The sequence below is a fragment of the Aedes albopictus genome, chromosome 3 (genome assembly GCF_035046485.1).
Source record: "Aedes albopictus strain Foshan chromosome 3, AalbF5, whole genome shotgun sequence".
Taxonomy (NCBI): Eukaryota; Metazoa; Arthropoda; class Insecta; order Diptera; family Culicidae; genus Aedes; species Aedes albopictus.
The window spans coordinates 104,403,168-104,416,583 of record NC_085138.1 but is presented as its reverse complement, the minus strand read 5'-3'; the positions used below and the strand labels follow the sequence as shown (position 1 = coordinate 104,416,583).

Genomic DNA, 13,416 nt, shown 5'->3' with positions numbered 1-13,416 from the left:
GAAACCTTGGAAAAAATTGAATGCCCTTTTTCAACGTTGTCTAATAGTTGTAGGACGTTAATCTGGATGCTTGCCGAGGGCGCCATGGTACCACGCTACGGCTCTGTACATATTACCATTGAACCAGACATTTGATGAAGTCATTTTACAATACAGCTACACACAAATGCTAGTAATGGAAGATGCAAACATTAGTTATGCGTTCAATGAAAGCTCTTGCTAACGGTTAAAGCCCTGGTTGTCAGTATTCTTTCTGACTCATAAAATATTAAAGGTAAGCTAAATTCAATCAGAGCAAACTCTGAATACCTAATACTGTCAGCTATCGGAAAGCTATCGGAAGTAATGAATCACATGCATTTAACGATCAATTCAAATTTCATTTGATTTGCGCGATCGTTCCACCAGATGCGCTAGTGTTCGATCGCTTTGACGTTTGTCAGTGTACACGTTGCTGAATGCTGCAAACGAAAATAACAGGAAATTTGTGTAGTAGTGTGCGTGTCAGCAAAACGTCCAATCGAAATCCATCATGATCGACAGTGTCGCGCGCGGTTTTACCAACAGGTGGCAGTGTGCTCATGAAAATGACACCGGGAATGTGAACGAAACAGCATCATGTGACACGTCGAATTTCGTGGTTTTTCAAGATACATCATTCTGAGCTGCTTTTGTGTTATCCAAAATACTTCCTCCTGGGATTTCTTCAAGGACTTCTCCATGTTTTTTTTTTTTTTCAAGGAATACCTCTATCGATTCTTCCTGTGAATTTTCTAGGTATTCCTTTATGGATTCCTCCCGATATTTCTTCAATATGCTTCTCTTGGGATTTTCCAGGCACCCCTGAAGTTTCACTAGACATTTTTTTCAGAGATTCCTTCAGAAATCCCTCCTAGGATTATTCTAGAAATTCCTACTATGATACCTCCCGCAATTCTTCGAGGGATTTCTCTCTTGATTTATATTGTTTTTTTTTCAGGAATTCTTGAAGAGATTATTCAAGACAATCTTCCTGTAATTCTTCCAGAAGTTTCTCAGGCGATTCTTCCAGGAATTCCGTCAGAGATTTTGGCCTGGAATTTCTCTTCATGGGACTCCTCCAAGAACTCGTTTTGGCCTACCTCCAAGAATTGATTGCCTGCAATTCTTTCAGGGATTCTTTCATGGATTTCTCTAAAATACTTCTAAGGATTTTTCCAGGGATTTCTCTAGATTCCTTCTGGTATATATTTAAAGAACATCTTTCAGGATTCCTCTAAGCATTCCTTATGGGATTTCACAAGAGATTTCTCTAGGAATACCTACTAGCACAGACAAACAGACGTAACACTCTTAAAAACGGCTTGGCACATGCAATTTGACGATCAATTCGAATGTCGTTTGATTTCCGCGATCCTTCCACCAGAGGCGCTAGTGTTCGATCGCTTTGACGTTTGCCAGTGTACACGTTGCTGAATGATGAAAACGAAAATTACATGCGATTTGTGCAGTAGTGTGCGTGATAGATAAACGTAAAATCGAAATTCATCATGGCCAACAGTGTCTCGCGTGGTTCTACCAACAGGTGGCAGTGTGCTCATTTGAAAGACATCAGGCAAAAGTTGTTGACGAATTTCCTCTAAGAGTTACGTCTGTTTGTCTGTGCTACTAGTCTTCAGAAAAATCACTAGAAGGCATTTCTGGAAGTATCCTAGGAAGACTACTCGACAGAAACACAGCAAGTATGTCAAGAGGGATTTCTGCAGGCATCACAGTAAAACTTTCTGGAGGAGTCATAGAATCATCATTCATAGTCACAGAAAGAATCACAGTAGGAATCGCTTGTTGAATCCCAGCTGTAGCTCCAGAAGGAATTCCATGGGAAATTTTCGGAGAAATCCCAGGATAAAGTTTGTGGAGTAATTTCTCGAGGAAATACCTTCTGGAAGAATCGTAGAAAGAAAACTCTTGATGATTGAATCATCCTAAGAGTTTTTGAAAGAACCCCAGGATAAATTACAAGAAGAAACCCTAGAAGAATTAGGTATTACAGTAAGAATTTCTGGATGAGTCATGGAAGATATTGCTGGAAGAACCACAACAGGAATCGCTTTGACGAATCCAGCTGGAACTCCTTCGGGAAAACCAAGAGGAGCTCCTGAAGGATTCCCATGAAAATATAAAACTGTGGGAGAATCCTGAGATAAAATCTAAGCTTTTCCAGGAGTTCTTCTGGTGATTGTTCCAGGAACGTCTTCAGAGATTTTATTCAGGAATTCCAGCTGGGATCTTTTAAGCAATTACAACTGTGGTTCTGCCAACAAATCCTCCTAGGACTCCTCCAAATGTTCTTGTTTTCATTAGTACCTTCAGGAGTTCTTCTAGGAATTTCTCTAGAAATTCTTGTGGGATTTATTCAGATATGTTTGCTGGGATTATTCAAGGCAATATTTTGAACATTCTGCAAAGTTTCTCCGGTGATTCCTCTAGGAATTCATTTAGAGACTTTATCGCGGGATTCCTTCACTAATGTCTTATGGGATTCCTCCAGGAGGTCCTCATGACCTTCCTCCAGGAATTACAGCTGGAATTCGTCGAACAACTCTTCCTGCGGTTCTTACAGCTATTCTTGCTAGGACTCCTCCAGAAATTCTAACTGTGAAACTTCAAAAATACTGCTAGGGATTCTTCTAGAGCTTTCTCTTGGCTTTTTTGCTGGGATCCTGTCAGGCAACCCTCCTGGAATTCTTGTTGTAATTTTTTCGGTTGTTATTTCAGGGATTTTTCCAAGGAATCATCCAGGAATTCCTCCAAAGATTTTTCGTAAAGATTTTCCAGAAAGTCCTCATGAAACACCTGCAGAAATTCCTCTTGTCCTTCCTCCAAAGATTCGCCAACCAACTTCTCCTGCGGTTCTTCCAACAATTCCCCTCTCAGAAATTTAGACTATGGTACCTATGGTTCTTCTTGTGATTCCTATAGAATTTTATCCTGGCATCCTGGCTGAATTATTTCCGGGAAATATCCGTGAGATTTATTCAGCATTTCCTCCTGGAAATTCTTCAGGGCGTTATCTATGAGTTCCTCCAGAATACCTCTACCGGTTCTTCTAGGGACTTCTCTAGACATCCATATATTTTTTCTAGGAATTTTTCTTTGGATTCCTCCAGGAATTCTTGATGGGGTTTCTTTAGAAAGCCCAGCATAGTTTCCTTCAGCAATTCCTCCTAAAACTTCTGCCGAGATTTATACAATGATAAATCCCGGAATCCTTCTAAGAATTCTTTCAGAGACTTTTCCTAAGATTCTTCCTGAAGTTCCTCCGGAGATTCCTCCAGGTATTTTTATCCAAGAAATTTTATTCAAAGATTCCCCCATAAATTTCCCATGGGATTCCTCCAGGAGCTCGTATTGGGCTTCCTGAAGGAGTTCCAGCTGGATCCCTCAAACCAATACTTTTTCCAACAATCCCTCCCACGACTTATCCAGATTTTTTTTACTGTAATACCTCTCGGAAATCATATAGGGTTTCTTCTTATAATTTCACCTGAGGTTCTTACGAAAACTTTTGAGGTGATTCAAGGCAATCTTTCTACGATTCTTCCAGAAGTTGCTTTGGTGTTTCCACGAGGAATTACTACACAGATTTTGTCCTGGGATATCTAAAAAAAAATCCCATGAAATTCCTCCAGGAGCTCCAGTTGGGATCCAACAAGCGATTTCTACTGTGATTCTTTCAGGAATGCCTGCTGGGACTCCTCCAGAAAGTTTTACTGTGATACCTTCAGAGAAACCTCTGTAGATTTCTGTTGACATTCTTGCTGGGATACTTTCAGGAATGCCTCTGGTGATACTTCTAGTGATTTTTCTAAAGACTAGTAGGTATTACTAGAGTAAGTATTCTCTTGTGAAATCCCATAAGGAATTCTTGGAGGAATCCTGAAAAATGTTCTTTGAATATATACCAGGAGGAATGTCTAGAGAAATCCCTGGAAGAATCTTTATAAGTATTAAGCTCTCGGTTAATAACTGTGGAAATGCTCACAGCTGAGATGCAGGTTTTGTCTCAGTTATAATTTTATTTATTGATTTATTTTTATTGTTCCAGTCACGATTTTTTTTTCAAACTCGCGTTTTTCGTGATTCCGACGGTAATTCGGCTGGTTCTACACCACCTGATGGTAGTTCGAATTTGTGAGCTGAACTGAGGTTAATGTCGTGCAATGGAACAATAGCAGTGGTTAGGTGCAACAAGTATTAAGTTAGGAAAATAAGAATTTTTCACGATTATACTGTACCTATACTAGCTTTGTGGCGTGTAATGGCATTGTGTGTTGTGTGGTGTAATTATTTTTTGAATGTAGAACACGCGAGATAAATATGTCTGGCTTGTGGTTTTAGTGAACTAGGGTTCGGCGTGAACAGACGAGTTAATTGTGTCATGTTCCTCGTTTCCACGGAATCGATGCTATTTCACCGGATAATTCATTCCGCCATACTGGTGTTACACCAGTAACACAAGCATTGTACTTTGTAAAGATTGGGTATTATGTGCCCCATGGGTTGCAGCCATACGCTGTTGAAATCTCTCTCGCATCGTACTGATTTTATCGCTCATTCGTATGAAATTTTGTTCGATATTTACAAGCTACTTTTTTTTGCTGTAAAATCAACAGAGACGAGAGAATAGTGTTTTTTTGCTTTTTGTGCTGTTGTGTGTACGTACGTACACGTTATATTAACACCAACACCATTGCATAAGTGTTCGGGACTCCACGCTGTGAGAACTCAATGAAATGAAAACCTAAAGGACGTTAAGGAACCATCTTTACTAACTATATGATACAATTTGGTGAGCTTGTTCCATGTTTTATATTCCCATATATTTTAACATGTTTTTACACATTGTCAAACTTCTTAACTCATGCAACTTAGTACGGTATGTCTTCGAATCCTTCATTCGAGAAGGATTTCTATGCTCACAATTAATATTACAATATGACATCGAAACACTTCAAAGAATCATTCTTGCGGTAAGCAAAACCGCTTTGATGCTTGTGTCATATCTAATGATTTGCAACAATCATCAATATTGACAGGAAAAATAATAAGACGTAATCTAACCCGATTATTTTTGTGTCAGCCTAAATACCTATATTCGATGAGAAAAACCAACCGATTTTTTTTAAGAACACTCGCTACGTGATGAAATGCTTTAATCAATACCAAATTATATGTTTATGTGAAGGTGCTGATTATTTATGATTCTGTATAACTTTACCGCTGCATGATCATAAACTGCAACCAGTACTCCGAAGACTTAACCAGTTACATGTATTCATCTGTCGTTTTCTTTAAACTCCTTCAGTTTAGTCGAAATGAAGGATAACTATAATAATTCTTCCTAAGCCATTTGTAGAAGGCTATATACCTACTTCTTCGAAAACAGTAACCCTATAAACCTTTCTCAGTAACAAACAAATTTACATGTTACCTCTTCTATTCACAGGAATTTTACTCCGTCGCTTCTTCCATCTATTAATATGGAGTCGAAAACGCGTGCTCCATTCACTCAGCAATGGAGCTTCTTACGGGGGACAATTCCACTACAGTTCTGAACGCTTCGCTCACAGCGTATGTGAACTACCTGGTTCTACGCTATCTTTCGAGTTACTTTGCAGTATGTGTTTTCACGACTCCATCCGACGACATCCAGATCAACATGCCTGTCCCGGTTGTGGTCATTTCGATCGATTCCAGCTTCAACCGTAGATTTCAAGATGCCGTTGACGGTGGATGTCAAGCATTCGTTGTGACCGAACAAGCGATGACTCCTTTCCTGGATGCGTTTGTTCCCGTCCATGACAACTCAGATCAACGGTCTTCGGAAAAGCAACTGCTGGTCATGATGGAATCTGAAGATGAGATACATTTGAAGAAATTCACACATCCAACTTTACTGGAGCTCGTCAACGTGGTGATTGTGGTCCCAAATCATTCCACCGAGTCTGTAGATCTCTACAGCAGTAAGATTTTCAACGACGGGACAAGGAGTACAGTAAACTTCAGTTTTGAGCAAATAGAAGGACCAGACTATATACCAGATACGTACCAAAATATGAATAATGTTCCTGTTCATCTATGCACACTTATGTATCCCCCATATTCGTACTATGAAGAAACTGTGAGTTGTCCTAACAATGTTGTAGAACAATCACAAACTTGAGCGTACTTGTAGGTGGATGAAAAAGCCAATGCACGTTACCATGCATCTTTCAAAGAAAAAAACGTGTTTCTATTTCTTGACGGAACCGAAGTAACTTTGATCGTAGAGTTCTGTCGCAAGTATAATTGCTCCATCGAAGTTTCATTGGGTAAGTTCATTTTTGTAACCTTAAAAAATAAGTCCAAGATTCTCTCCATTTCTGTAGACGAAGAATATCTGTGGGGTGAAGTGTTTGACAACCGCACCGGAAATGGCATCATGGGAATGGTAGTAGAGCGCCGAGCAGACATCGCAGTATCCGCCATCTACTATTTGTAAGAATCTTCAAGCCAATACCAACAAACATTCATGTGTTGTTTCGTCTTTCACAGGTCTAACATATTCAAATTCGCCACGTACACACATCCGCTGAGTCGTTCTGGAGTCACGGTTCTTGTTCCGAAGCCGCTTATACAGCCACCCTGGCGGACACCATTCCTATGTTTCAGTCCCTCTCTATGGTTAGCTGTAATCGTAGCTTTCTGCGTTGGGGTTTTAACCGTATGGTCGATAGAAAAGGTACGCTTCCGGATATTGGATCCCAACGAGCAACCGGTAACCTTCAGCGACTCGACGATGACGATGATCAGTTTGTACGTGGAGCAAAGCTCTACGATACGAAGCGACCTGCTGTCCTGCACCTTACTGTTTATCTCGCTGATGTTCGCCGGTTTCATGATTGGTAGTGCTTACAACGGAGGCCTGGCAGGGGTAATGACCATACCACAGCACGAGAAGTCCATCGATACGGTGCGGGATTTGGCCGACACTGGAATGCGATGGGGAGCAACGGCTCTACCTTGGTTGATCCCTATCATGACAGCACCGCAGGTAAGACTTTGCCTGGTTTGCATTCACAACAAGACTACAATCCAATATTCCAGCCTTACATGAAACGCTTGGTGTCCACCTATCGAGTAGTGGATGAAGAATTCATCACCAAACACACCAAACTGCACGATATGGGTTTCGTAGGTGAAAGGACCGAGTATAATCATTTCGTTCCGGAGGATTTTGTAGATAGTGAGGCGTCGAATATGCTACAGCTGCTCAAGGACGATCTTTACTGGGCGAGCGCAGCAGCTATAGTCACAAAAACTTGTCCATTCCGACAGAAGCTTAACGATTTCATCATGCTTGTTAAGCAGTCTGGCATACAGTACTACTGGGAGCTACAAGTAGGACATCAATATAAACTGTTCGTAAGAATGTTTCATCAGAAATTTATACTTCGTCTTACAGGCTTCCAACAAATATCTGAATGGATCGATTCAAACCACCATTTTGAATGCCCGATCCGCGGGGTCGAGATCAAAAGGACACATGATGAAACTAACCGTTTTGCACTTTCTAGGAGCGTACATGATTCTGGCCGTTGGTCTTGGACTCGCCTCAATAATGTTCCTTTGGGAGATTTCTCAAACTCGTAAAACAAACTTATCGAATAGAAGGAAGCAGACTAAACGGGAAGGCTGAAATGCTTCACTGTGTACCTTTTTTGGCAATCCAAAGCAACGTGATAGTTATTCTGCAACTTTATAATATTTCTAGAATATTTCTAGAACCATAACTATATATTAACAGATTTTGTAGGGTGTACAATACAGATTCATGCAGATGAAAAAATAATAATGAATAATACCACTTCATAAAGTCGGTTTAGGGCTGCCATTTTTATTTTTAGTGCAACAGTTTTGCTTTGAACTCCTTGCAGGTGCTTGGATGACGATCAGTCTGGAGAATTAACCCTCAGGTTTGCAGAAGCTAACCCCTTTTATCTATCCCTGGTACGATTGAAGCTCTTACCGGAGAAGGCTGCTCAATCATTTCTTAGAACGCTTGCATTTCGGCCGGTTCGACATGAAGCATGGTAAGGATAACGTACCACGTACTCACTTACCTACTTGCCTAAACGGTGCTGGGATAAAAGAAACCACAAAGCATGTATTGAGGGTAGAAAGTTCGTTAGTACTGGGTACCACATAAATAAATAAATAGAGGAAGGTAACTGGGTCGTTCCTTTGACAGCGATAACCCAAACTACCCAAGAATTGTAACGAAGTGAAGCGTTTCCTCCCGAAGTAGTACTTAAAGGTGCAACGCGAAAAAAAGAAAAACAAAATGAATGGTGGCTCCAAAGAGGATCGAAGCATGTGGCCAAGTTGTTTATAATGTTAGAGCCTAAGGTGTCTCAAATCTTCACAAATCTTCTAATAAATGTGTTGTCACTAGTCACGTTTTAGTAAAATAAACATGATTTCCAGAATGAAATAGATGTATATGGTGTAGTTCAAAATAAAATCACAGCGGACCCTCAAAATCTAATAAGTTTTATTTTAGCACAATTTTTAAACTATCGTTATATTCTGATCCAGATACAAGATAACTCCAAGCGACTCAAAACAGAATAGAGAAGTGACTGACAGATAACAGTACAGCTTACTACAGACACGTCTGTCCATATCAAAAATTTATCTTATTTTCCTCTAGCACTCCCACTTTTTTAACTAGTTCCTTTTTTTATTCTGCTAGGCCTTGTTGAAACTGTCTGACTTCGATTACCGGTTGATCCAGGATCTTTTCGTTGGAGAAATATTATCAATAATGTTGTTTTTAATCAATTCTTTATATTCTGCTGCTACTTATAACATATTTTTCCATGCATGTAAGGCTTGTTACATTATTGAAGAAAATCCCGAAGTAATTCTTCTAGTAATTCTTGCAGGAATCCCGGGAAGATTATCATGCCACAAAGCATGTATTTCAGTCTCAGCAAAATTGCGAGAAATCCCAGGAGGAGAGGAATGTCAGAAGAAATCAATAAAAGAATCCCTCAAAGAATTCCGGGATAAATCCCTGAGGGAGTCCTATAAGAAATCCCGAAAAAATCGCGGGAGCATTCCCGGAAGGGATCCTAGAGGAATCCATGAAAGAATCCTGAAATAATTCCTAAAAAATCTCAAAAAGAATCACTGAGAGCATCTCTGGATAAGAATCCCACAAGAAATCTCTGAAAGAATCTAGGAATCTGGAGTCTCTTTGAATATTTGAAAAGAATGTCAGGAGAGATCTCTGAAAAGTGTGAAGAATTAGCATTAAGTTAAAATTCACAAATACAAGGAAATTAAAAAAAAAATCTCTGAAAAAATCCTTTAGGAACCCAGGAGACATCCCAGCAGGAGTCCTGATAGGAATCCCTGAAAGTATTGTTAAAGGAATCATTAAAAGAACCTCGGGAGGAATCTTGAAGTCATACCTTTATAAATTCCTAAAACAAACAAAGAGGAATCAAGAAATTTCTGAATAAATGGCTAAAAGGATTCAGATGTAAGTTGCCTGTACCAATTATGGTACTACATAAGGAAAACTATTTGTACGAAAATAACGAGAAGACCAACGAATGTCATCAATATGTTAAAAGATAGCTTAGTTTCCACACTTTACAGGAAAAATATAGAAACGGACCCAAAACTATTTTTAGTATTTATTACAGCGTGTGCCAATAATAGGAACCCTGTACCAGTTATGGTTACATTTTTAACTTCGGTTCCTCTTCGCACTATTTGCATGGATTCTTTACGGGGTTAGCCATAATTGATACAATATGGCGAAAAATTAAAGAAATTTTAAAGAAAATGATTTATTTCTACCATAATTTAGGCAAAATGTGTTTGCACTCATTTACATCTTTTGTGAGCGCGATCTTTTGTTCACATTTTTTTTTCTTGTTGATTTACATCATTAAAGAATGAAAATCAACTATGGCTAATTATTAGTACTATAGCAATTATTGGAACACTTACGCTAGTTCCAAAATAGAATCTCTGGAGGTATACCTGGAAGAATGCTGGAAGGAATCCCGGAAGAAGCCAATGAAAGGATCTCAAAACAAATCCCTGGAGAAATTTTTAAAGGAATCTCCAGAAGAATGCACTACAGAAAACCCTGCAGGAATCCTGAAAAGAATCTTGGACTTATCCTTGAAAGAATATAAGAAGTAGTCTCTTTGAATATTCTGGAGAGACCCCTTAAAGGTCCCAGAAGAAATCTCCGAAAAAAATATGCAGGATTTCCTGATGAAATCCCAAGATTTATTCCGAGAGGAATCATGAAAGTGTTCCTGAAGAAATCATTGAAAAAATCTGGAGGATATTTTCGAAGGAATACTGTGATAAATTTCTAAACATAGCCCATGAAGTATTAATAACAAAAAATAATAAAGTTTCTGAACAAATTTCCGAGATAATCCAGCAGGAATTCCCAAAGAATTCCGAAAGGAATCCCGAGAGAAACCAACGAAGGATGTTAAGAAAGAATCCTTGTAGAAATCTCTAAAGGAATCCCGGGAAAAATCCATGAAAAACCCCGAATGAATCTCTAAAGGACACCTGGTAAAATTCAATAAAAAAAATCCTGGCAGGAATCAAAGACGGCATCCTGGAATAAATTCTAGAAGAAATTCAAAAGAAATTCTTGAGGGAAGTCTGGGAGAAATCCCCGAAGGAATCCCAGGAAAAAATCTAGGGAGAAATCCCCGATGCAATTTCGAGAATAATCCGTACAAAAATTCTGGAAGGAATCCTATATGAAATCTCTTAGAGAATTCCGGGAGACACCCTGTTGGAATGCCGGAAAATATCCCTGAAAAAATCTCGAAAGAACTCCCTGAAGGAATTCAATGAGGAATTCTTAATGAAATCCCGGGAGGGATCAAAGAAGAGGAAAATCTCTGAAGTAATCCCGAAGAAAATGACAGAAGAAATTCTTTAAAATATCACTGGAGAAATCATCTCGGAGAAAAATCTCTTAATGAATTTCAGACAAAAATACTGAAGCAATGTTGGATGGAATCCCAGGAATAAAAGGAGGAATGACGGCAAGAGTTCTGAATGAAAAAAGTCCTGAATGAATCTTGTGAGGAATACCTGAGAACTACCTGAGAAAATCAATGCAGAATGCCCGTGATGGATCCTTGACGGAACGGCGGAAAATATACTCCAAAAAATCTCGAAAGAATTTCTAGAAGGAATTCCCAATGAAATCCCGGGAGTAATCAACGAATGCCTTGCGGATAGAACTTCTAACAGAACCCCTGAAAGAATCCCAGGAGAAATCCCTTAAGGAATCCCAGGAGAAACCCCTAGAGAAAACCCACTAAAAATCAATGAAGGAATAATGAAAGGAATGGTAGGGGGAACAGTCTCTGGAGAAATAAATGAAGGAATCTCGGAAAAAATATCTTAGGGAAAAATCCCTAAGCTAATGATGGAAGAAATCATTGAGGGAATGTAGGATGGAATCCCGGGATAAATCTTGATAAGTTCTTGATGGAATAAGAACCCTGAATGAATTTAGTGAGTAATGCCTGAAGAAAACCCAGTAAAATCGTTGTAGAAATCCCGGGAAGTAACAATGAATGAGTCTTGGAAGGAATCCCACAAGTAATACTTAAAGGAATCCCGAGAGAATAAATTGTGGAGAAGCCTCTGATGGAATCTAGGGAACAATACATGAAAGAACGAGGAACAACTCCCGGGAGAAAACCTAAAGAAATTCCGGGAGGAATCGATGATGAAATTCTAGGATGGCTCATAGATAGCTCATGGCTCATGGTAGATAGAAAAAAAAAGACAAAATAAATACAGGTTGTGTTATTTTGTTTTAATGATTTTTATAACAACGGTTGTTATATAAACACATGTACCGTTAGTAGTTAAAATATCAAAAATTCTAACAAAACTCGTTTCAATTCAAAATAAAAATATAACAATTGCAATAACAAAGATTGCAATTCAATTGCAAAGATTGCAAATTATCATGCATAATCTAACAAATGTTGTTATACATATGTTTGAATAAATGAAACAAGTTTTGTTATAATTTTGAAACTAATATTATAACAAATGTTAATATAATTTTATTCACCTGATAAAATCCTTATAACAGAATTATATCAACTTTTGTTATTTCTAACAACACTTGTCATAATTTTGTTATGATCTTGTTATGTGCTTCTAGCCGGGTTATGCTGCGACATCTTTATATCGCTACACTGAGTCGCAACAGTAGCTTTTGTTTTCTTTCCTGAGCCGCCCTTTCGATGGATTTGATATTAATAATTATTTACATAACCAGACAAAGCTTGACCAAATAAACACATTTGCAGAAAATCAAATTGTATCAAATTGTTGGACTGAGATACTATGAAATAAATCAAGAGTACTACAGCACCATCTAGTGAAAAAATTTCTTACAAGAAATCATTTGAATAGAAGATTCACATCCGTATGAACAATTGAACAACTCCGCCAAAGACACCAGCTTTTAAACCCAAACTCAAATTTACTTCACATTTGATATTGAGCTCATAAAACGTGGCCGTTTATAACCTTTGAAGCAACGTTTAAGCCACCTAGTGAGCCATTTCCGATATTAATTTTCGCAATGTACAAAGTGTGGATCTTCTAAACAACTTTTATGGAGGCAGGATGCTGACATATTGTGTAACTATCAAGATATTCACTTCAAAAGTACTATCCTATTTGATTCGATTCCCGTTTTGGTCAGCAAATTTTTGTCGACACCCTGGGCATAATGAATCATTGTTCTTGCCTTACAATACACAAATTCAATTAATAACTGTGGAAATTCTCAAAGAACACTAAGTTGAAGAAAATCAGACCCAGTTCCAGGGAGAACGTAGATCAATAAAGAAGAATAAGAAGATTATAAAGAAGAAGAAGAAGAAGAAGAAGAAGAAGGCGCTGAGCGTTCGGAAAATCTATCCATTAAATAGGCCTTTGGGCAGATATGGGTTAAGTTTATCTCGATATGCTCCAGATGGTGGCTCCGGAGAGGATTAGGATCTAGTGGCTTAAGGTTATCTGGATGTGCGAAAGTCAGGCTCCAAGAAGTGAAGGGGAGTGATGACATCCAAAGGTTGTATGCTCCAAATTTATTTGTGTGATGATTGAAGTCTACGTGGAACTCTCCATCACAGAAGTGCTTTGAAAGCAAGGTGTGATTTCTGTGGTGTCTTACTTCATTCAAAGTGGTGTCTTAGATCAATAAAGAAGAATAAGAAGATCATAAAGAAGAAGAAGAAGAAGAAGAAGGCGCTGGGCGTTCGGAAAATTTATCCATTAAATAGGTCTTTGGGCGGATATGGGTTA

At 38.6% G+C, this 13,416-nt stretch overlaps 1 protein-coding gene across 1 annotated transcript; it reads left to right on the top strand.

Moving 5' to 3' along the window:
- The first annotated feature begins 5,557 nt into the window (after positions 1-5,557).
- Positions 5,558-8,463, top strand: LOC115261320 (glutamate receptor ionotropic, NMDA 1-like). The gene is made up of 6 exons (XM_062857407.1): positions 5,558-6,163; positions 6,218-6,353; positions 6,411-6,519; positions 6,577-7,075; positions 7,129-7,422; positions 7,487-8,463. Exons 1-6 carry the CDS (start codon positions 5,558-5,560, stop codon positions 7,718-7,720), a joined length of 1,878 nt encoding a protein of 625 aa, XP_062713391.1. The 3' UTR covers positions 7,721-8,463.
- The last annotated feature ends 4,953 nt before the right edge of the window (positions 8,464-13,416 follow it).

What these genes read in the sequence shown, in the direction of transcription:
- LOC115261320 (XM_062857407.1), top strand. Translation starts at nt 5,558, where the DNA reads ATGGAGCTTCTTACGGGGGACAATTCCACTACAGTTCTGAACGCTTCG. An exon ending in ATTCGTACTATGAAGAAACT is followed by an intron (nt 6,164 to 6,217) that starts GTGAGTTGTCCT and finishes GCGTACTTGTAG; the next exon opens with GTGGATGAAAAAGCCAATGC. An exon ending in CTCCATCGAAGTTTCATTGG is followed by an intron (nt 6,354 to 6,410) that starts GTAAGTTCATTT and finishes CCATTTCTGTAG; the next exon opens with ACGAAGAATATCTGTGGGGT.